At 45.6% G+C, this 24,637-nt stretch overlaps 1 protein-coding gene across 1 annotated transcript in view; it reads left to right on the forward strand.

Annotated features, from left to right (window-relative positions):
* Window positions 1-2,359: 2,359 nt before the first annotated feature.
* FER1L6 (fer-1 like family member 6) overlaps window positions 2,360-24,637 on the forward strand; it is a gene marked incomplete at both ends in the record, with an annotated part of 145,669 nt that continues 123,391 nt past the window's right edge. Inside the window, 3 exons of the mRNA XM_082858894.1 lie at window positions 2,360-2,382; window positions 17,402-17,444; window positions 21,800-21,878. Of these exons, the coding sequence (XP_082715020.1) occupies window positions 2,360-2,382; window positions 17,402-17,444; window positions 21,800-21,878 (145 nt within the window). The remainder of the gene's footprint in view (window positions 2,383-17,401; window positions 17,445-21,799; window positions 21,879-24,637) is intronic.

The raw sequence follows: 24,637 nt of genomic DNA on the forward strand, positions 1-24,637 counted from the left end.
GCGTTTATGGTGGTTTGCCTCTGGCTTCTCTTGGAAGCAGAAAGCTGTGGCATAGAGTAAACAAATAAGGGAGTTCACTGAAAATCCACCCCTCGATTCTTGTGTATTAGCCACTTCCGGCACGAATATCACATGGTACCACACCTGGATGGGAGCAGAGATAACACATTAATATGCTCACAACAGTCAGCTTTTATGGAGTTCTCATCACATACCAAGGTCTTTTAATTCTCACAGTTAAGCTACAAGTTAGTGGATTAAACCAATTTAACAGATGAGGAAATTGAGACCCAGGGACGTTAAGAAACTTGTCAGTGTTTAAAAAAAAAAAAAAAAAGAAGCTTAATGAGTACTGGAGTCAGGCTGTAGCCTTCATGCCAAAGCTGTCATTTGTAACCGTCATACGTACCTGCGCTGTGCTTAGAGTGCTCTGCACCCATGGGGATGCTGGCTGGTTAGGAAACAGAGGCAAAGTTTTGCTTTCATGAAATTGATAGTTTCACATGGGACACACGTGTACAAGCATAATCAACTTGAACACTTGTTATCTCAGAGAGAGCTTTGACTTTTTCTGCTGGACACTCTTTGAAGAGATTTCTGGGAATCATCTTCAATTTTTTTAACGTGGCTGTACTGTGAATTTTTATCCCCATTTTACAGATGAGAAAACAGACTGAGAGAGGTGAAGCAAATGACCAAACTTTCCATAGTTAATAAGTATTAGGGTCTTGATTCAGTCCGGGCTTGTAGTTACTATGGTCAAGTTTCAAAAAAGCATTCAAATGCTATGGAAATCCAAAAGGAGAAGCCCATGGAGTTGAAAGCCTATTACGCTAAACGCTTAGAACTGACTGATTAATTTCCCTGCCAACCTCAGTGATCTGGAAGGGCAGTGCAGTGCATGGTTTTGGAGGCAGTGTGTTGTAATCAAAATAGGAAGAGAATGGGCATCAGAGCTCCGGGTTTGAGACCACTCCCTTCCTCCAAGTTCAACGGCCATAAACTTGGCGGCCATTGTAACTTGGCTGTTGTTAAGCCAGGAACACCTTGGCTCTTTCTTCTGTGTCTTGCTTGCTGTTACGGAAAGGAGCTCATACACCTGGTTTATCTTATTTTATTTAGTTTTTAAAATTTATTTATTTGTTTTTTGGCTGTGTTGGGTCTTCGTTGCTGCCCGCGGGCTTTCTCTAGTTGCAGCGAGCAGGGGCTACTCTTCCTTGATGTGCGCGGGCTTCTCATTGCTGTGGCTTCTCTTGTCACGGAGCACAGGCTCTAGGCACGCAGGCTTCAATAGTTGTGGCTCATGGGCTCAGTAGTTGTGGTTCACGGGCTGTAGAGCACAGTCTCTGTAGTTGTGGCGCACGGACTTAGTTGCTCCGCACATGTGGGATCTTCCTGGACCAGGGCTCAAACCCGTGTCCCCTGAATTGGCAGGTGGATTCTTAACCACTGCACCACCAGGGGAGTCCCTAAATTAATTTTTTTAAATGCATTCAGTTGCACTAGCTACACTTCAAATGCTCAATAGTCACATGGGTTAGTGGCTACCATGTTGGTCAGTGTTGATAATAAAATATTTCATCACCGAAGAAAAAGCCCTTTTCTAGGAGAACTGGGTGATCTTTTTTTTTTTTTTTGGCCTTGCTACACAGCTTATGGGATTTTAGTTCCCTGACCAGGGATTGAACCCAGGCCCTCAGCAGTGAGAGCACAGAGTCCTAACTGCTGGACCTCTGGAGAATCCCTGAGTGATCTTTAAAAAAAATATATATATATATATATATTCATTTATTTGGTTGCACCAGATCTTAGTTTCAGCAGGCGGGCTCCTTAGTTGTGACATGTGAACTCTTAGTTGTGGCATGCTTGTGGGATCTAGTTCCCTGACCAGTGATCGAACCTGGGCCTCCTGCATTGGGAGTGTGGAGTCTTATCCACTGCGTCACCAGGGAAGTCCCCCTGAGTGATCTTAATAGCGTGTTTTCCTTGAGATGAGGTGGTCTTATCACATAATTCTTAGAAGAATATGAGTTTGAGGCTTGAAGGCATTTAGCTTTTGATTCTGTCATTGAAGGGAATTAAGACACGTGCCACTGGGTGGGAGTGGTTAAGAAGCCTGACAGATGGGTCCGCTCTGCTCTTCGTGGGACCGTTTCCTTTTGCGCCTTTGATTACACTGGGTAACATGATGCTCAAGAACAGCCATGCACATCAATGAGTGTGGATTCAGCCACACCCCCAACAGTCTCACCCACCAGATGACTCTGAAACTCAGAAACCTGTGCCCGGGAGCTGGATAAAGCCAGACACCAGGACTTTGCCAATTCCTAGCCCAGAGGAGCCACCAAGAAGAGGAAGAATGGAGAAGCCATCCAAAGCCAAGTAATATATTTCCTTCTCCTAAAGTGAAGACTTCTGGGTGTGGCCACAGCCAAAGGGCTGGGAGCTGGGGGTGAGGGTTTCTCTTCAAAAAACTTAAAGGTTAACTAAGACTTAAGGCTTAGGAGGCAAAGGTTGTGGGCCAGGTGGGACGTTTGGGCCTGATCATGCACTTAAAGGACACATTTTTCCCATCTGATGAGAAAATATATAATTTTCATTGTAGAAAATCTGGAAAATATAGAAGTCATGAGGATTTTAAAAATCACTCACAATATCACTGGAGATAACCATTGTTAACATTTTGAACATTAAAAAATTTCCTTTAATTTTTTCAACTGGACTACAAAGGGTTAATATTAAATGCTGTTATTTTCGGAAAGCAGGACCTTTCCTTATGTAATTTCACTATCCTGTAAAGCCACCTTAAGCCTGTGGTTTCTTTTCTCCCTCTGGCCTTCTCCTCCTGCCTCAAAATCTCTTCTCTCGGTTCGTGAATAAGAGGTGGTGTCTTTTTAGTCCTATGGTCTCATTTTTGGACTTGCCAGGGGAGCTTTGCTGGGGCTCAGCCTGCACCCCTGTGGCCACAAGGGCCTTGGGGGAGATAGTCGTGTGTTCAGAACACACGACTTGGCTCTTCATTTTGCTTGGGGCTGGTTAAAAGGGATCTAAGGACATTTGTATCTTTTCATCTACAAAGCAACTTGGTAGAATTACACGGGCAGCACTCAGCTCTGCTTGGGGACAGGATTGGGGTAACAGTACATGATTGGGCTGCTGAATCATTTTTGAAAACTCAGTCATTTATTAAATATATCTGCTATGAGTACAGCACCTTACCAGGCACTGGGTCCACAAAAATGGATCACCCAGATTCTTCTCTCAAAGCACTTACATACAAGTGATATTGATGAATAACAAAATAGACAACTATGATTTGGGTGTTGTGAGATTATGATAGGGGTAGACGCCCGGGTGGGAAGAGAAATTTCATCCATTCTGGAGGATCACGGAAGGCTTCTTGGAAAAAGGGCATCTAAGCTGAGAAGTGGAAGGTGAATGGTAAACAACATTCTTGAATGTGGAAGTGGAGGTGAAGGTGAGAGAGAATATTCCAGGTAGAAGGCACAGCACAAGTAAAGGCTGGGAGGTAAGAAAGCATGATGTCTTTGGGAATGACAAGCTCAGTTAAGTATGTACGATGTCCGTTCTGTGTATTTTGCTGGTAAATGCTTGGACAATGATGTTTGCTTCCGGACTGGCTTGTGTTAATCTCTGATGGCACGTTTTCCTTCCTTCCCAAGTGTAACTGCCACTGTTTCTAAAGAAGACTTGGGTCAAGGCCGCCTTCCTCAGGCAGCCTTCCTAGATTTCCTCTGGTGGAAAGAAACTCTCTCCTCTGAAATCCCATAGTGCTCTTCTCCTCTCTAAACTTTCCATTTATACAACAGCTACTTCCAGTGTCTCTCTTTTTTTTTTTTTTTTTTTTTTGGCGGTACACGGGCCTCTCACTGTTGTGGCCTCTCCCGTTGCGGAGCACAGGCTCCGGACACGCAGAGTCAGCGGCCATGGCTCACGGGCCCAGCCGCTCTGCAGCATGTGGGATCTTCCTGGACCGGGGCACGAACCTGTGTCCCCTGCATCGGCAGGCGGACTCTCAACCACTGCGCCACCAGGGAAGCCCCTCCAGTGTCTCTCTTGCTGCCTTCCTGGACTCTGAACAGATTGAGGTCAGGGACAGTCTGTCTTCCAGAATCTTACCTGGTGCCTAGAACAAAGCTGCACTTACACAGCGTGTGTGTGTCCAGGGAGCACTGGGTTCATGGTGAGGGCTGGTCTTCTGTGCTGCTGTCTTGTATTTTTTGAGATTTTAGCTCATCCTCTCCCTCATTGTAATCATTCTTTCCCTCCCAGTGCCTGCCCTTATGCCCTGTCATGGTCGGGCTCAGGATAATTTTCAGAAGAGGATAATGGCATTCGATTTCATTTATGCAAGCAGATTGGATGTGTCAGGGTGAAGGTTTTAAGTGGCATTATAAATAGTGCCTGGGGTAAGGTCTGTGCTGTGAGTGGCAAGAGAGCAGAACTTCTCACGTGGGGACCAACACTTTAGTGTTGCAGAGGGTTTGGGGCAGGGCTTATATCCAGCTGTTATGCACTTGTATGGCTGCATTCATTGGTAAAATAATGCAACTGTTCCATACCAGTGGCTGACTAGCTCCATACCAGTGGCTGAGTGGGCTCCTGTCTTGAGCCCACTGAATGTCCTTCTGACACCCAGGACCACCTACATCCAGCAATTAATGGGTTAATGCCTGGCATGGCAGGAGGTGTCCAGGAACCAGTGCCATTCTGACAGGTCAATACCCATGCCACCGATATTTTGATTATCACCCCTGATTGTCAAGTATATGTCTGTCAGTGATAGTGAAGAGTTGCCTCCCAAAGAAAACAGATTTGGTGGGTGCATTTTGATAAAAGAGGGCTGATTAAGAAACCATATACAAGAATGATTCCAACCCCTGAGTTAATCATTTACTAACTGTATCACCCTAGTTTACTAACTGTATCACCCTAGGCATGTTGCTTCAACTCTGCTTCTCTGTTTTCTTGTCTGTAAAAGAGGGAAAAGAATTCACTCCTTTAGCATCCATCCATCCATCCATCCATCCACCCATTTGTCCAACCAACAAGCAACTGTGCCATCGCCGGCCTGGAAATGTTGCCTGACAGTGGCTGGACAGACATTTAGGGAACTTAGTTTGGGGAATAGTCACAAATCTGGTTTTGAAGGTCAAATGAGACATTGAAAGCAAAAGCCTTTCAAAAGTGGGAAGGATTTCACTGATGTTGGGGTCCTCGCCACATCAATAGCAACATTACTACCGTGGTGTTTACTCAGGGAACAGACTAGGGCATTTTGGTGCAATATAACATCAGGAAGGCCCTTCAGCTCTTTATTTATTCATGCCATTTGGATAATCCTGCTGGTGCCGAAAGGACCATGAGTCACTTTCCATTTAACTAGTGTTTGGTAAGAGCCTCCTTGTTCCAGATACTTTTTTTTTTTTCCAAAACGAAAAGAGCTTTACAAGTTTTGCTGATTGTAAACATAATACACAGCCTTTATTAAAATGTAAAACAACACAGAAAAATGTATAAAGATGCAAGTAAAATTAACCCAAATCCTACTCCCAGAGATTAATACTCATCTTTTTTTTTTTTTTTTTTTTGCGGTACGCGGGCCTCTCACTGTTGTGGCCTCTCCCGTTGCGGAGCACAGCCTCCAGACGCGCAGGCTCAGCGGCCATGGCTCACGGGCCCAGCCGCTCCACGGCATGTGGGATCTTCCCGGACCGGGGCACGAACCCGTGTGCCCCGCATCGGCAGGCGGACTCTCAACCACTGCGCCACCAGGGAAGCCCTGACCTTTTATATTTTTATAACCATATTTCCCCACCTTCCTGGTTTTATCTTTTGTGTCTCATGTATCCTTGCTATCTATAAAGAATAAATGAACTAACAGTGCCATAAGAGGCTATATTGTATTATTTTTATATTTGTATTTATATTAATATATTTCCTCCGGAGGCAGAGGATGAAGCCATTCATTACAGCTGGGCCTTAGTCAGAGAAGGAGACGCAGAGCTCAGCAGTGAGCGGGGGACACCCATGACTCGGGCTGGAGGGCACAGTGACTAATCTCACAGACTCCAAGAAGGACTGGCTGCCTCGGTTTGAATTCCCTTTCCACCACTTACTGTTTGAGTGGTCTTACCTGGGCACCTCTCTAGGTCCCCTCAGTTTTCTCATCTTTAAAATAGGAAGGACATTGTACCCACTTCAGGGGTCACCTTGGGACAAACTACGATGGGGCGTGTCTGACACTCAGCAGAGTGCCAGGCACATGGTGAGACTCATCTCACGAGCAGGTGCCATTCTTATTAGTCTCGGTTTTAGCAATTTGAGAAGGGCCTCCAGAGACCGAGACGGGAGGTCCCGTCTCAATCTGCCTTTGTGAGGAGGCCTGGCTTGGGCTTCCTCCTGGAGGCTGGTGTGGGAAACGTTTCTCAGCTGGTGGCTGACCAAAGCCAACACCTGGCCCCCAGCCCACTGTGGTTCTGTTGTTCTCGCCCGCTGGTCACTCCCACTGAGGCTCCGGAGACCTTGCTGGCATTTTTTACATCTTTTCTTAAATCCCGTGAGGAAAGTGATTTGTTAATGGGCATCTCTGAATCTGGGGGTTCATGAACCTCCTGGCAGGCTGCCCTCCTGAAGAACCAGTCTCGTGTACCAAAAGCCTCACCAGAGCTTTGCAGGGTCAGCGGGTGAGTTTTATCCCAGCCTGGCCTCCTTCCTAAGAAAGAGGCTTGTAGGAAATCATTCCCAAGAATCAGCTTCCTTTTCATGCACTTCCTCTTCATGTGATCGAGGAGGGGTGTTTGCTGCAGGTCTGACTTGGCAGTTAGCGTGTCTGGGCCTCTCTTGGTTCCATTAGCGTTCCCTTGCTGTGTACACACCTATGTGAGAAAGTAAATCTTGGGTTACAAAGACAAAAGGTAGTTAGTAGAGCAGGATTCCAGTTAAGAGCTCCTTACAAAACCTTTTGCCAACTGTCAAACCCACTGTGAGAGGCCACCATAGAAAAGGCCTGTCTGGGGAGCTGCAGAGACTTTTTTTTTTTTTTCAAGGATGGAATTGAACAGAACCTGGGAAGGTTCTTTCCATCCACAAATTTCAAATGGCCTCGTCAACAATTCATTGTGTGCTATCAAATATTACTGTCTCTGTCTCCCCTTGGAGATTCTTATAGTCCCAGCAGACCAGGGACTTAACACACTAAGTATGGGCAGTTGTGAAGAGGAGGGTAGTGAACTGTTTCCCAGTTACAGACACAAGGCACATACGGCTGGAGAATAAGCAATGATTTTAGGGGATATAGGGACAGGTTTTAGCCTCCACTGATGATTCTTAGTGATAATTAGCAATCACTCTAGGGATGGTAAATGGTGGTCTGTAATCTTATTTTCCTTTATTACCTCTGAGTATAAAAAGAGGTTTCCCCTCTCTCTTCCTCTCCCAACACTTCCCCCTTTTCAGTATCAATATGGGTTTTTGGATTATTATTTAATGTGTTATAATCCCTTCCTTTTGTTATTGATTTTGATACTCAAATTGTGCCATATTTTGCCAGAGGGAGCCCCTTCAGGTTGGCTCCTGTGTCCTTTCGACATGTTCCCATAGGTTTCTGAGCATTTATTTCCTTATTCTCCGGAGTAAGACTTTCCAGGTTATATCTAACCTCTTATGATTAAAGTGTTAGAAAAAGCAGGAAGGTGAAAATCTTTTCCCAACTTCAGCACTGGCAAACACATCCCAGAACTCTGGCAAAAAAACAGCGCGTTCTGGACTGGACTTAACTGATCACTGAAGCTCCAGAAACGGGTCATGGGAAAGTCACTGCTGTCTGGGAGAGGCTGGGGGGTGCAGACATAGATAATCTATCAGAGCTTCAAAACCTTCTGTATAACATTATTTGGATGCCTACACTGGATGGGATGCTGAGGGCAAGAAAAGTGAAATATATCATGTCTCTGTCCTTTAAGAGCTTTCAGTATGCTTGGGAAGAAATCAAGGGTGATGGTAACCGTTCTCAAATGCACTTCAATCTATCAGAATTTTACAGTTCCATGGAATCAAAGTCATCCCCTTTTCATTGTACAACAATAGTAGAACGAGGATGGCCTGTTTCTCCTGGATCTTTTACAACATGATAGTACTTTCCAGAAAGAGACTTGCCCTGTAGACGGTTTTGGTGATGATTCCCCTGTGCTGTGCTGTATAAGTGTGATTTGGGGTTTTTTGTTGTTGTTGTTGCACAGAACAAAATAACATGTAGGTTACCTCCAATAATGGAACTTGTCCTATGGATACGTTGAATATGGGATAGTGAAGCAGTGAAGTGTGGAAGTTAAGAGCAAAGGTGTCAGAGACAAGAATTGGCTCTGCTACCTGCAGGATGGTTGATCCTGGGCAAATCAACTTAAGCTCTCTGGGTATCTGTTTCCTTATCTGTAAAATAGGGAACAATAGTAGATACTTTACAGAGTCGTTTTGAGGATGAAATGAGATAAGAATATAAAAGTGTTTGCCACAGTTCCTGGCATTCATTAATGCTCACATTATAATTGCCATTATTATTATTATTAGGGACGGAAGCATTGCTCAGGAACTGGTACGCTGTTCAGAGTTCACATCAGCCCCTAGACATCAGGCTGCCCTTGGCTATTTATTGCTCGATCATTATGCAGACTCAGCTCCTCCGTCTCTGCTTTGACTGATTGCAGCTACCATGAACTACTTTCCCTCTTCTCCTTCTCCACCAGGTGACTTCTGCTGACTCATCGCTTTTGAAATCCTGTTGCTATTTCTCATTTCCATGGTGGGTGATCAAAAGCAATTCTCTGGTTTCCCCTTTCCTTCTTGCCAAGAACATCTTCTTTCCATTACTGTACATCTCAGGGAGGGAGAAGAAGGAACACCAGTGAATTCAGGAAAACTGAATCCCATGTAGACTCATTTTAGGTCTCTTGTGCCTTAAGTGACCCTAGTTTGGCCTTTCAGATGACTCTCACCTAACTGTTTACACAGGGAACACCTCCTTGGTACATAGAAATGCCTTTTCCCACTAAGCTTCAAATGTGCTTAGCTTCTGCATCTCTGGGAAGTTTACAGAAAAGCTGTAGCCCAATTTGTATCAGTGGATTTATTCCCTTTTCATTCAATTGTTGAATCATGAAGGAGAGTTAGGTGCAACCACTGACTTTCAACATTGAGTAGAAACATCTTAATATCAATTAAAACAACAGAGTAATGCCTGTAATAATAGGTCCAGTATCAAGACCTATAGACGATTTAGAGTCCACTGTTTACGTTTCCTATCTTATTCAGTTCACCTGTCTCTTAAAGATGACACCTATTTTAAATAATCAAAATCAAACCATTTGCTAAAAATAGGAGCAAAGCTTTAATGTAAAGGATAATTAATTTCCTATTCTTCCAGGGACGATGACATTGAGGGTTGCCTGGGTCCCTTGCTTTTTCAGTCTGTTTTTGGCAGTATTATTGCACATCCATTTGGGTATAGCAAGAGAAGGGAATATCAAACCATCCTTTTGAGGCTTTTTAGCAAGGCTGAGGAAAGGATAGGTGTCCACTTGTTGGAGGGTGTCTACTTGTTAGCAGGATTTCTCAGATTGTGATCTGTGTTCCAGTCTGCCCGTCTCCAATTCAGGGGAACTGAATTAAAAAGTTTTGCTGTCAAATCAGGTTGGGAGCCACTCGATTCTGTGGTACTTTCATGCTTTTGAGGAGTCTTATTTCATGTAAGCGTACTGTTGAATCTAAGAAGCCCTGTAAAACTGGGGTAACTCCAGCATTTTCCAAATATATTTCAAAATGGAATCTCTTTATTTGTGGAAGGTCCATTTGTGAATGATAAAGTCTGGATTTAGAGTTCTGTTGGGGTGGTACCTCCAAAGAGCAGATTCCAAGATGGGATTGACATGCTCAAGACTTATTTGGGGAAACGCGTGGGAAGGACAAAGAGGAAGGAGTAGGAGAAAGCAGAGAGTCTTCAGACCACGATGCAAATTTGACCCCTGTGATGGAGAGCAGGAAGGAAGGGAAATTGGGTAGGAAGATTCTCTAAAACAGTTTCCTCCAGGTCAGGAGGGAGCCTTGTGGCCTAAGTTATCCGTTAGAGGCGTCCCATGTCTTGCAGGATTAGTTCACTTGCTGTGGTTAGTCATTTGCTGGGAGCAGCCCATGGGCAGCATGGCCTCGTGTGACACAGTAGTGAATCGAGAGTTATAGGAGCTGGGGCGGTCAGTCAACTATGCTTCGTGCAGCCAGAGATCTGAGTGGCACTTTTTCCTGACTGCCACAATTTCTAGCTTTGGCCCTTTTTTAGCCATGCAGACTTGAGTAAGTCATTCCAGGTTCTGGAACCTAAATGATTAATCTACCAAGTAGCAGGGAAACCTTTCTATGTCCCATAGCTGCCGTGACACATAGTGGTACATGAAAGTTCTTTGTAATCTACGAAGCATTCTAGAAATAAGAAAGAATATTATGATGGAATGGCTGAAGCCTTTTCAAGTGTATTAGCTGCTAGAAAGCCATTGTGCCCCTTGACCACATCACACTGTCTTTTCCCTCATTGCTCTGAACTTCCCACAGGCCCACTGCAGTGCTGGGCATCTAATAGGTAATGAGTAAGTGTTTGTTGAATCATGATAACAACTGTTATGAGTTCTCCAAAGAAACACTCCATGACTAAGACGGTATGTGGGATAAAGATTGTAGACGCTGAAATTTATTCCCTCTGGCAGAGGCCACATGGCAGGAGGCAAAGCATGGGGGAGGGTGGAGGATGATTTCTGCTGATGTGATCTGCACTTGCGTCTGGAATGGACGTAGCAGCTCCATGCAAAGGGTTATTTCTCTTCCCAGAGCGAGGAAGGTTGGAGGAGAGTTTCATAACCTTCTTGCTTTGCAATATAGTCTCTCTTTTGAGAATTTCTAAAATAATTCTGAAGCTAACTGAATTGTTAAGACAATTCCCGGTCTGCATTCTAGACAACTGTACAGCAACACTCCTCTGAAGTTGATTTTCCAGGGCTGTATATCAGTTACCCTATTGGCCCCTTTGAGTTTTACCAACTCATCCTTTCCCCCTTTTGGAGAAGTATCAGTTGGGGCTAAAATGGTTAAGGGGCAAGCACAGGAAACAGGGTAAGTGGAGTAGCAGGGGTGATGTGTGACTGGGTAATTTCTTAAAGAGGTGACTGTCGCTCATCTGTTTGGTTCTACTTTTCCTGAGAGGTGGCAGTTTTGTCTGTTCCTTCTTTGTACATTTCTTTGCACCAGCTCAGCATTTTGTTCAATTAATGTTTGTGCAGGGTGCACAATTAATGCTGGGTGCAGGGAAGACAGTGGTGAATCAACTAGAGAGAGTTCCTACCCTAATGGAACTTTTGGTCTAATGGACACTCATGAAACAAATCATGTAAAAATAAAATGACAAACTATGATAAGTGATGAAAAGAAAAAGCACGGGGAATGTGAGGACCTGCTGAGCCTATGGGAAGGGGCGGGGGAAGGGGAGCTTCAGGGAAGGCTTTGTGATGTTTTTTATTTTATTTTATTTATTTTTTATACAGCAGGTTCTTATTAGTCATCAATTTTATACACATCAGTGTCCTTGTGACGTTAAGTGACATCTTTCTAAGGGATGGGATGGGGTTAATGGGGCACAGAGGTGTGGGAGGGCATATGGATTCCAGGCACAGAGAAGAGCATGTGCAAAGACCCGGAGGGAAGGGCATGTTTCAGTCAAGTTGCTGAAGGAAGGTGGTGTGGGCGGAGCAGAGAGAGCACGCAGCACGAGATGAAGTAGAGAAATAAGGCTGCGGGGTTGTCCGTTTGGTTTTTCCCTGCGATGAGCAATCAGCAGACATTTATGATTGAATGTGTACTGTGCAGCCAGATGACTTCTCTTGTTATGATGTGTACTTGTATCTGAGCCAGACATAGCAGCCACATGGTAAGGCTGTCATTCTGCAAGCAAGGAGAAATAAACTTAAATCCCAGGAGGAGGGATTTGAGCTTTAGCTAGAGAACACTTGGGGCCCCCGGGGCTGTTGAGCTCAGAAAAGAGTTGCCACAGGATCTTCTTTTGTGAAGAACAGATCAGACGAGGGGAGGAGGTTTGGTTCCCTTGAACGGCTCAGGAATCAGGAGACAAGGTTCCAGCTCTGACGGTTCCATGATTGGCTATGTGACCTCAGACCACATCACCTCTTTAGTCATCATTTTCCCCTTTTGTAACGTGTAAGGTTGGGGCTCAGTAATCTCTGACATCTTTGCTTCTGATTGGGATCAAATCTATGATGACCAAAAACAGGAGGTGGGATGCTTCAGGAAGCCTGTGCCCCATCTGTGAACCCCTGAGCCAAGGCCCATTTCTCTGGAGACAGTGAGCTCAGTTGCGGATGTTGAACGAGGCTGCCTTGTGAGCTACTCTGTAACCTGCTCAGTCCTCACTTGCAAAACCTTCTCCCCACCCACCTGCCTTCCTGCCTTGCTGTCCTGCCCCTTGGAGGCTCTTACACCACTGCCTGGCCCACAGGCGTCAACTTCCCATTCTTCCGCATGAGGGGCTCAGTGGAGTGCACCCACTTTCTTTCCTTTCCTGTGGTGCCATTAAGAAGTGCAAGAGGGGGGCTTCCCTGGTGGCGCAGCAGTTAAGAATCCGCCTGCCAGTGCAGGGGACACGGGTTTGATCCCTGGTCCGGGAAGATCCCACATGCCGTGGAGCAACTGAGCCTGCAAGTCACAACTACTGAGCCCGCGTGCCACAACTACTGAAGCCCACGCACCTAGAGCCTGTGCTCCGCAGCAAGAGAAGCCACCACAGTGAGGAGCCCGCGCACCTCAACGAAGAGTAGCCCCTGCTCGCTGCAACTAGAGAAAGCCTGCGCGCAGCAACAAACACCCAACACAGCCAAAATTAATTAATTTAAATTTAAAAAAAGCACAAGAGGAAGTAACAAAGGGCAGTGGATCAGTTCCTTGGTGCTGCCATACAAATGACCACAAACTGGGAGGCTTAGAACAACAGAAATGTATCCTCTCCCAGTTCTGGAGGCCAGAAGTCTGAAACCAAGGTGCAGAGAGGATTATGCTCCGTCTGAAGGCTCTGGGAGAGAATCCTTCCTTGCCTCTTCCAGCTTCTGGTGGCCCCAGGCATTTCTCGGCTTGTGGTCCCATCATTCCGATCTCTGCCTCTGTCTTCACATGGCCTTCTCTGTGTGTCTTCTTTTCTGTTTCTTGTAAGAACACTTGTCTTTGGGTTTAACACCCACTCATGTAATCCAGAATGATCTCATCTTGAGATCTTTAACTTAATTACATTTGCAAAGACTCTTTTTTGCAAATAAGGGCACATTCACAGTTTCCCAAATGTATATATTTTGGGCAGCCACTATTCAACCCACTCCAGGCAATGACTTCTGAAGCATCTGATCCACCAAAATGCCTTCTTTTTATTTGTCTCCTTTCTAAACTTGACGTCTTTGAAATAACCTCAGACTACAAGTCCCAATGAAATGCCACAGAGAACAGGCTGGAGGGCCTGAGAGCACAGGCTCTGAGGGCAGGTGTGGCCTTGGTTCAAATCCCAGCACTTACCAGCCCCTCTGTGGCTCAGTTTCACCATCTGTACATTGGGCACAGTGATAGTACCTACCTCTGAGGGCTGTTGTGGGACTTAAATAGGATAATACTTGTAAAAGTACCTAGAACTGGCCCCAAGTAAAGTGAAAACATATTCATTACTGCAAATGAGTAGGGGATGGTGAAATAATTAAAAATCCAACTTTGATGGCTGGACGGTGGCTAGAAAGTATCCAGGGCTTTGGCACTGTCTGGAGCTGGAGTTTCTTTGAGCCTTGACCTACCTGTGGCTACCTGACTTGGAATAAAACACCCTGGAGGCCCCTCCTCTGAGGATCTGCTCTGAGCTGCTGTGTTTGCAGATCAGTCTTGGGCTCTGGATTTCAAACAGAGATAGGGAGCTGCCGGGCAGACACAGCAGAAAGGGCATTTTCTGGGAGACACCTGCCCGTCTGGAGGAGACAGCCTCGTGCCCGAGACCCTCTCCATTCTAGAGGGTAGACTTTCTCCTCCCAAAGACCAGTGCTGGACGCTGCACCTCCTACCCTGCTGACCTGCCTTGAGGCCAAGAAGTTAGTTATCGTGAGTATTTCTGGACAAGGGCAGGAGCCTTCACTGGTCAAGGTGAGACCGGTTGCTCTTCTTCTTATTACTGAACTGGACTCTGTTGCTGTCTAGGCTGCTGGGAACCTTAGAGACCTGGGTCATGATGAGCGAGGTTGCAGAGTGCAAAGAGGCTGGGGTTCAGCAACGGATGCTGTGTGGCTGTAGTCAAGTTTCCAAGCCTCTCTGAACTGTGGTGTTTACCATCTGGGAAGTGAGGATTGCCCAGTACCTGACTCTGGTTAGGTGCTTGAAAAATTGTGACTCTGATTGGTATTTGGGAGGTGGTATGGAGTGGAGGTTGGATAAAGTTTTGTCGCAGCTTAGAGCTGTGGGATCTTAGGCAGGTTACTTAACCTCCTAGGCTTTAATTTTCGCATTTGTAAAAGAGATTGAACCTTTCCATCGGTTGGTTATTGGGATGATTAGATGAAAAAACATGTATGCAGGACCTTAAGCCAATGCCTTGCTTATCCTACAGCAGCTATTGATTGCCCCAGAGCACTTTGAATAATGATACTAAATAATAAAATGGATGACTATAGAGAACAAATTATCCACCCCAGCATGGTCTAGGAGGAAGAGCATTCATCTGGCTGTGAGGAGACCGGGCTCTGTCCCCAGCTTGGCCAACTTGTAGCTGGGTGACTTTGAGCAAGTTGCTTTTGCTTTTAACAGTTGTGAAATTTCTTTCATTTGGCTTTTTTAACTATCCGGAGGAAAGTGATTAGATTATCGTATCTAACCGCTTGGAGCATTTTCTGTAATGCACAGGGGTTCTGAAGTACAGCTCTATGGAAGGAAAAAGTCCATTTTTGAATGAACGGGATTCGAGGTGTGTCTGTTATCAGCGTTCCCCCGGCCTGGGTTTGGAGAGGGAGGGCTGTGGAGGTCCATGCTTGCTGAGGTCTTAGCATTTCTGGGGGGTGAACACAGGATAAATGGGCACCCAGAAGTCCCAGCAGTTTCAATAAACAGGTATATGATCTTGATTTGGTTCCTAGTTTCCTTCTGGGCCTCAGTTTCCCTACTGGCCAAACAAGTAGGTTAGTCTTGATGAGTGGTTTTCAAACTTTACAACTTAATATATAAAACAGATAGAAATGGAGCCCCTCAGATTGAAGGGATGGGGGAGTGTTCCCGGTGAATCTGAGGTCCTTGATGTCTCGTCTCAGAAAGAATTTAGTGAGAGACAAAGTGATAGGTAAGAAGTGGACTGGGCTTCCCTGGCGGCGCAGTGGTTGAGAGTCCGCTGCCGATGCAGGGGACACGGGTTCGCGCCCCGGTCCGGGAAGATCCCACGTGCCGCAGAGCGGCTGGGCCTGTGAGCCATGGCCGCTGAGCCTGCGCGTCCGGAGCCTGTGCTCCGCAACGGGAGAGGCCACAACAGTGAGAGGCCCGCGTACCACACACACACACACACTATATATATATATATATATATATATATATATATATATATATATATATATATATGTATATATGAACTTTGTCTTTGAGAACACAGCTCATTGGCACTGATTACTTAGCCACAGGGGTTTGCAACCCTGCTGCACTTTAGAATCACCTGGGGAACTTAAAAAACTACTGCAGCTTGGCCCCGGTGCTGACCAATGAACTCAGACTCTCTGGGATGGGATCTGGCCGTAGAGTGGGAGATAGTTTTAGAATGCTCCCTCACGTGAATCTGATGTACAGCCAAAGTTGACCATCATTGCCCTAAGTAAATGGATATGATCAGGAGAGCAGTCATGGGAAGATCACGGGCAGAGAGGAAAACAAGTTTCGGAGTCTTGACAAGGCAAGATGTCACATAGATTTATATTTTAACAATTTTCTGTCAAAGCCCACATTATGGCTGTTTCTGTGTTTGCTGGTTTGCCTTTAATAAATATATGCCAGTCCTAGAAGTAAGATGAGTACACAGATAGCATATACCCAAGAAGGTATTTCCTAGCAGGCGATGGGAAATTTACCCAAGGCTCTCTGGATAACCTCAAAATGGTGATAAAGCTTGATTTTGTTTTGTTTTTTAGGATAGACTTGATTACCTGCAAATCCATTCTTCTGATAAAGGAATTTTATTAAATATAATATATTTTTTAAAGTTTTAAAGAGTTCGTGTATAAAGAAATTCACAAATCAAAGTGGTTTTTTTATATATAAATTTATTTATCTATCTATCTATTTTGGCTGCGTTGGGTCTTTGTTGCTGCGCGCTGGCTTTCTCTAGTGGTGAGCAAGGGCTGCTCTTTGTTGCGGTGCACGGGCTTCTCATTGCAGTGGCTTCTCTTGTTGCGGAGCGCGGGCTCTAGGTGCGTGGGCTTCAGTAGTTGTGGCACGTGGGCTTCAGTAGTTGTTGCACGTGGGCTTTAGTAGTTGTGGCTCACGGGCTCTAGAGCGCAGGCTCAGTAGTTGTGGTGCACAGGCTTTGTTGCTTTGCGGTATGTGGGATCTTCCTGGACCAGGGCTCGAACCCGTGTCCCCTGCATTGGCAGGTGGATTCTTAACCACTGTGCCACCGGGGAAGCCCCAAAGTGTTTGTTTGTTTTTTTTCCACACTGGATGTTATGAGTGGAACTGGAGGGTGAGGTGCAGAGGTGACCTGAGTCTTCTTATCTGGGAAGGAGAGTAGCAGGGACCGGTACTGGTCACATCCATTGATGCAATTAACTTAGTGTTTGGCCTCTTGGCCTGAGCTGCTTCTCTTCTGCACTGAAGGTAGAAAAGGTGATTCCAGAAGGGGAATCTGGTGACACAAGTGGAAAACCACAAGGTGACCGTGGTTGTGAGCGATTTCCTGATCTCGGCTCCCCTGAGCCGTGGACATGACAGTAAAGTTGCTATTTGTAGAGCTTAGAGCAGTTCAGCATGAGGGTTCAATGAGGTGACATACACAATATCCCAGTGAGAAAAGCAGTGTTAACTTTACCACCACTTCCTGCAGAAGAGGAGCCTGGAGCTCTGAGAAGTCCTGTGGCCAGCTGCAGTGACATAGCTAGAAAGTGTCATAGATGAGACCCAGACTCCAGTTGCCGGGCTCCTCTTTCTGTGTGCCAGGCTGGCTGCCTCCCTGGCAGTGCGAGCCCTGGGCTCAACGTGAAGCAACGCCGCCTTGAACAGATGTGCGGAAGCAAGTTAAACACGCGCACTGTTTAATGCTCTCGCTGTTTGGATGTAGATATCGGAGTCGTGGTAGCTTTCGCCCTGAGGAGACCAAGGTGGTATGGGGGTTTCTGTGTGTCTCTTGGCTTATCTTGGGGTGGCCCTGGGAGGAGATTCAGTAGACCCTAAACTGGAGAGTTCCATCCTTTCTTTGAAGTGGGGCAGGAGGTTCCCATGCCGGAATCCTCGGCAAACTGGAGAGGGGGGCCGGTACGATGGCAACTGCCTTGAAGACTTACCAGGTAAGTCTTCCTGCTTTACTGGTTGATCCCAAAATATTGGCTGGAAACCCCGACAAACTCTTGTTTGTAAAAGTGGATAATAATAGCATCCTCCTCGTGGTACGTGGTGGGGATCCTAGGAGCTTATGTAGGTAACATGGTATTCCTGGCACTTGGTGAGTGTCAAAGCATGTTTAAAACCTTCAGAACTCACTCAGGGGAATATTGTAGCATGTTTTCTTGTCATCAACATTGTAATACTTGATAGCATGTTTTACATTGTATAAGCATTGTTTCCTTTTTTAACATCACCCTGTGGATTTGATAAGAAATATTGTGTCATGTGAGAATGAAACGTGTTCATCTGATTTAAGCATGCAGTCTCCAATTCTGGAGCTAACAGGTGGCTTCAAGCAGGGCCCTGAGCTGAGTCTTGTGTCTCCAATTTACCCTGGGCTGTGCAATCTGCCAGTGGCAAGATCTTTCAGGGCTGGCGAGCTGTGCCCTCTCTACTGTGGATGTCACGGGGCTGAGGAGAAGAAATCAATTTTCATCAAGAAACATTTTCATGCTGGGAGTCATGCTGGGAGTGCCCTTGATAACTGACTCAGAGTTTCAGGCAGACAACCTTGTGTGTTTGTGAAACAAACATCAATCCACCCAGAGAGCAGAGCTGGTTGTAAATTCTTTGGGCATTACTGGAAGGTTTCTGGCTTCCTCTGTAGGGGGTCTGAGCTGTGTCTAGAGCAGACCTCCTGAGAACTGGTTCTTCTCCCAAATTAATTAAAAATCTCTGAAGGTGGTTCCGGACATTGGTATATTTTAAACTCCTTAGGTGGGTTTAATGGACAGCAGGGTTAGGAGCTCTTGGTTTTGGAGGGGCAGGGGTGCCTGACTCTGAGAGGTGGCGCATCTCTCCCTCCTCCCGTGCCCACGACAGTAGCCTGTGGCATGCCCCATGCCTCAGTCACTGCCCTGTGGGAGGGCTCGGAATGCTGAGGCCATCCGTGATGAACTGTCAGCTTCCTAAAGGAGTGTTAAGTCTCCCTCCGGTAGCTACTGTCATTTACTGGTAGCAACTTCCTGTTTCCAGATGGAAGTTACTCAGTCTTCTCAAGTACTCTGTCGAGCCGGCTTGCCAATTTCCCAGGAACATCAGATTCTGCCTCTGTGAAATGATCACGGCAGGGAGCCCTTGGGGACCACAGTGGCAATTCAGGGTCTGGACGGGACTGGCCTTGGACTCTCTGCATGGTAACTCTCCTTTGAAAACAGGAAAGCAAAAACTATTATTGGAAATTTCCTTTAAGAAATTTCAGAAAAAAAGGGAATTTCCTTTGTGTATTTGAGATTCCTGGGAGACTTAGAAGCATGTTCTTATCACAGCTTTGCTTTGTCCTAGGTGCTTTGCTTACTTACCGCATTATATTCTTACAACAATCCTGTAAAGTATGTACCGTGTCATTTATCTCCATTGTACTCAGGTGGAAACTGGCTCAGAGAAGTGCTGTGACTTACCCAATCCGAACATGTCTGGGTGGTTCCAGAACCCATTCTTTTTTTTTTTTTTTTTACATCTTTATTGGAGTATAATTGCTTTACAATGGTGTGTTAGTTTCTGCTTTATAACAGAGTGAATCAGTTATACATATACATATGTCCCCATATCTCTTCCCTCTTGCGTCTCCCTCCCACCCCTCCAGGCGGTCACAAAGCACCGAGCTGATCTTCCTGTGCTATGCGGCTGCTTCCCACTAGCTATCTACCTTACGTTTGGTAGTGTATATATGTCCATGCCTCTCTCTCTCTTTGTCACAGCTTACCCTTCCCCCTCCCAGTATCCTCAAGTCCATTCTCTAGTAGGTCTGTGTCTTTATTCCTGTCTTACCCCTAGGTTCTTCATGATATATTTTTTTTCTTAAATTCCATATATATGTGTTAGCATACGGTATTTGTCTTTCTCTTTCTGACTTACTTCACTTTGTATGACAGACTCTAGGTCTATCCGCCTCATTACAAATAGCTCAGTTTCGTTTCTTTTTATGGCTGAGTAATATTCCATTGTATATATGTGCCACATCTTCTTTATCCATTCATCCGGTGATGGACACGTAGATTGTTTCCATCTCCTGGCTATTGTAAATAGAGCTGCAATGAACATTTTGGTACATGACTCTTTTTGAATTATGGTTTTCTCAGGGTATATGCCCAGTAGTGGGATTGCTGGGTCATATGGTAGTTCTATTTGTAGTTTTTTAAGGAACCTCCATACTGTTCTCCACAGTGGCTGTATCAATTTACATTCCCACCAACAGTGCAAGAGGGTTCCCTTTTCTCCACACCCTCTCCAGCATTTATTGTTTGTAGATTTTTTGATGATGGCCGTTCTGACTGGTGTGAGTTGATATCTCATTGTAGTTTTGATTTGCATTTCTCTAATGATTAATGATGTTGAGCATTCTTTCATGTGTTTGTTGGCAATCTGTGTATCTTCTCTGGAGAAATGTCTATTTAGGTCTTCTTCCCATTTTTGGATTGGGTTGTTTGTTTTTTTGTTATTGAGCTGCATGAGCTGCTTATAAATTCAGAACCCATTCTTTCCATCATTCTACTGTATTTCAGGATCTCAAAGGACCCCTGGAGTCCCCTAGGCCAGTGCCCCCTGCTTTTGATGTTTGTTCTCTCTACAACATCTTTTACCAGTGGTCCTTAGGTCTCTGCTTACACATCTCCAGGAACTGGGAACTCACTTCCACCCAGTGCAGTGCATTCCACTGTTCAGGCAGCACCAATGAGGAAGGCTCCTTAATTCCTCATCTGGATCAAGGCAGGACATGAAAAGAATAAATAAACAAATAAGGAAATAAATAAATAAGTGAACGGAGGGGACATATGTCTCCTAGTAGCTTCCTCTCATTAGTTCTAACCTTATCCCTTCAAATAATAACAAGAATAGCTAACATTTATTGAGCAACTAGTATGTTCCAGGTACTGGGCTAAATGCTTTACATTTGTTATCTCATTTACACATGAGGACCCTGGAGTTTTGAGAGGTTAAGTGACCTGTTCAAGGTCGCAGAGATGGTGCTGGGATTAGCACCCAGGCAGTCTGGCTGTGGAGGCCCTGATCTTGGCCACTGCAGTCCACGCACTCTTGAGTCCTAAATATGTAAGAAAATGGAAAACTTCAGTTGTTCTGCCGCTGTCCTCACATTGCTCAGGACTGCAGGATGCTCGCTGAGAGGGTCCGAGCCTTTGCTGCTCTCGCCTCCCTTCTCCTCCATTCTGTCCCTGTTCCTCTTCCTCCCGTCTCCAAAGGCCACCCCATCAGCCTGCCCGACTCAAAGCCAGAACTTTTTCTGACCTTCCATCCTTCCGCGCAGCTCCAGAAATGGATTCTCTCAGCAGGCTGGCAGAGGGTCGGGATGCTCCTGGTGTCAGTTAGAAACAACAGACTGGGCCCCTTTCCAGGGCTGAGGAGGAGGCCCCCAAACAGCTTCCTGCTCATGGCTAATAATAATAACAATAATAGCTAACATTCTGGGCATATACTACATGTCAGCTGAGCTGTGCACTTGTGGAGTGACCTTAGTAAATCCCAGAGCCTCTTGACCTTAGAAATGGTCTGGAGCTCAGCTGTGGAGAGGGTGTTCATTCTGCTCAGGTGACCCTGTGGTTAGAGCCTGGGCTCTAAAATCAGACAGACCTGGTTCCAGGGGTAACTCTGACATTTAAGAGCTGTGTGACCTTGGAAACTTTACTTACCCTCTCTGGACCTTGGCCCCTCATCTGTAAGATGGATAGGAGAGGGTTTCTGTGATGATTAAATGATATCATATGTTTTGAATGCCTGGCACAGCTGAGTAAAGAGAAATGGAGAAGAAAACAGCTAGTGTTATTAGTATTTGTATTATGCCTAATTTAAGTGTGGTTCTAGGTGGACCTCAGGATTTCTGTTTAGGAGGGGGTTTTGTGGTTTCTGTAAGAGTCTGGAGAGCACGTTGGGTCATCCTGATACTTGTCTTTTGGTGCCCATCCTGGGTGGTTTAGGAGGATGGTCAGGTTCCAGAAGAAGAACTCAGAGTGTGTGTGTGTGTGTGTGTGTGTGTGTGTGTGTATTTTCTCTTAACATGTCTGAATGAGTCAAAGTTATTATCACTGTATTTTTTAATTTTTCTTTTTTTTTCAGAAAGGAGATGTTTGGGCTGAAGCTGAAGAAGAAGAAGAAGAAAGCAGAGAAGGGGTTAATCCTAGCCAACCAGGGTGCCCAAGGTGAGTCTTTTGAGGGGTGGGGAGGGACCACCACCCTGGGGCCTGCAGGTCTCCAGGGTTGACCCCCTCTTGGCTGAGAATGGGATTCATTCTCCGAGGAGTGAGGTGGGAACTGTGCTGCCTTCTGGGTCTTCAGACCCTGCCAACCCCAAGTGCAGGCCCAAAGTGATCCCCCCCTGCGCCACTGGTCATCTGGTCCCTTGGCCAAACAAGGGTGGGTGGACACCTGCTGGACCCCGGAAGGATTCCCCCCAAGGAGGCAGTGACAGGGTTCAAGCTCCCATTTCTGTTCTGATTTGCTCTGTGGCCCAGGATAAGTCACTCAGCAGCTCCAAGTCCCAGCTTCTCCCTTTGTTAAGTGGGCATGACGTGGGCTACTGAGCTGACCGTGCGATCATGGGAGAAGCAAGTGAGATTTTGAAAATCAGAGGGAGGGTAGCAGCTGCTCTGGGGGAGGCTTTACATATACTGTCTCATTTAACCCCTCTGTCATCCTACCAGAAGGTGTGGCTATCCCAGTTTCACAGATGAGGTTACAGAGATGCAGAGAGAGTAAGTAAAGTGCGGAAAAGACCAGCTGCAGAATTGCAGGGCTCAGTGAAAAATGAAAATGCAAAGCCATTGTTAAGAACTTATTAAGAATATCTGGATGGTGACTGTAGAGCATTAGGCCAAGGGCAATGAGTTCCTTCTGATCACAGGACCCTACAGGGCTGCACAGACCCATGAAGCCAGCCTTGAGGGTGGGAGGTGCAGAGCCAGGAAGCAATGGCATTGGGATATATTGATAAATCCAGGCTCTCAGACTTTCTGCGCTTAGAAGGGGCGATTCCTTCTCCAGAAGAGCAAAGCTCCAAGTTACAGTGTGACCTGTGCCAGTGGAGGCCAGGCCCCATATCAGGGAGACACTCAGGTGTATTGAATCAAATATGATCAACTGATTCCAATGGACAGGTCTGGGGTGGTGTCCAGAAACTTACGTTGGGTGGTCGTGACAGCAACTGGTTCAAGGCTAGCTTTCTGGACCATTTCTAAACCAAAATGGTACAGTGAGTCTGCTTTATTTTCACCCCTCTCGTCTCCTTGGAGGGGTGCGTCCTTCACCCTTCACCGCGTACCCTGCAGGTGCCCTGCAACCTGTCCTCCACCCAGCTTCACTCCTCACCCTCAGGGAAAACCTAACCTTACGATGGGAAAATACAGGGACTCATTCATATTAAAGTGTTGATAGTAACGATCAAGTCATTCTTGGATGGGACAGGAGAGGCATTACATTTTAGGTGGAGACAAGGCTTAAAGCTTAATAGAAGTACTTGTCTATTCACTCAAGTTGAAGGTATCAGGGATTGGGTAGAAAAGACTCTGGGGTCTTTCCTGGTGTCCTTGAAATTATGACCCTGCAGTAGGTCCTGGAGATACAAGGTTGAATAAGACACAGTTCCTTCCTTCAAGGACCTTATGAAAAATAATATCTATGACACATTGAAAAAGCCCCTGCTGTTTTTTACTTTACGTACATCATTCATGACTCTGAAATGTAGTTTCCTTTGCCCCTGTTTTATAAGAGGTTCAGAGAGGATAAGTGTTCGCTAAAAGTCACACAACCAATAGGTGCAGAAGCTGGCTCCTGAGGCTAGGTCAGTCTTACACCAGAGCCCAGGCTTTCCTACCCCATGGGTCAGCCTCCAGTTAGGAGCCCTTACTGACTGCACAGCGGGAAAGGAACAAGCTGGTGGAGATTTAGGGCAGCCGACCATAGGCGTTTCAGAGGAGCTGGCTCCCCAGGGCTCTTTTTTTTTTTTTTTTAACATCTTTATTGGAGTATAATTGCTTTACAATGGTGTGCTAGTTTCTGCTTTATAACAAAGTGAATCAGTTATACATATACGTATGTTCCCATCTCTCTTCCCTCTTGCATCTCCCTCCCTCCCACCCTCCCTATCCCACCCCTCTAGGTGGTCACAAAGCACCGAGCTGATCTCCCTGTGCTATGCGGCTGCTTCCCACTAGCTATCTATTTTACATTTGGTAGTATATATATGTCCATGCCACTCTCTCACTTTGTCACAGTTTACCCTTCTCCCTCCCCATATCCTCAAGTCCATTCTCTAGTAGGTCTGTGTCTTTATTCCTGTCTTACCCCAGGTTCTTCATGACATTTTTTTTTCTTAAATTCCATATATATGTGTTAGCATACGGTATTTGTCTTTCTCTTTCTGACTTATTTCACTCTGTATGACAGACTCTAGGTCTATCCACCTCATTACAAATAGCTCAATTTCGTTTCTTTTTATGGCTGAGTAATATTCCATTGTATATATGTGCCACATCTTCTTTATCCATTCATCCGATGATGGACACGTAGGTTGTTTCCATCTCCTGGCTATTGTAAATAGAGCTGCAATGAACATTTTGGTACATGACTCTTTTTGAATTATGGTTTTCTCAGGGTATATGCCCAGTAGTGGGATTGCTGGGTCATATGGTAGTTCTATTTGTAGTTTTTTAAGGAACCTCCATACTGTTCTCCATAGTGGCTGTACCAATTCACATTCCCACCAGCAGTGCAAGAGTGTTCCCTTTTCTCCACACCCTCTCCAGCATTTATTGTTTCTAGATTTTTTGATGATGGCCATTCTGACTGGTGTGAGATGATATCTCATTGTAGTTTTGATTTGCATTTCTCTAATGATGAATGATGTTGAGCATTCTCTCATGTGTTTGCTGGCAGTCTGTATAACTTCTTTGGAGAAATGTCT

Source organism: Leucopleurus acutus, assembly GCF_964270905.1.
Source record: "Leucopleurus acutus genome assembly, chromosome: 17".
Classification (NCBI taxonomy): domain Eukaryota; kingdom Metazoa; phylum Chordata; class Mammalia; order Artiodactyla; family Delphinidae; genus Leucopleurus; species Leucopleurus acutus.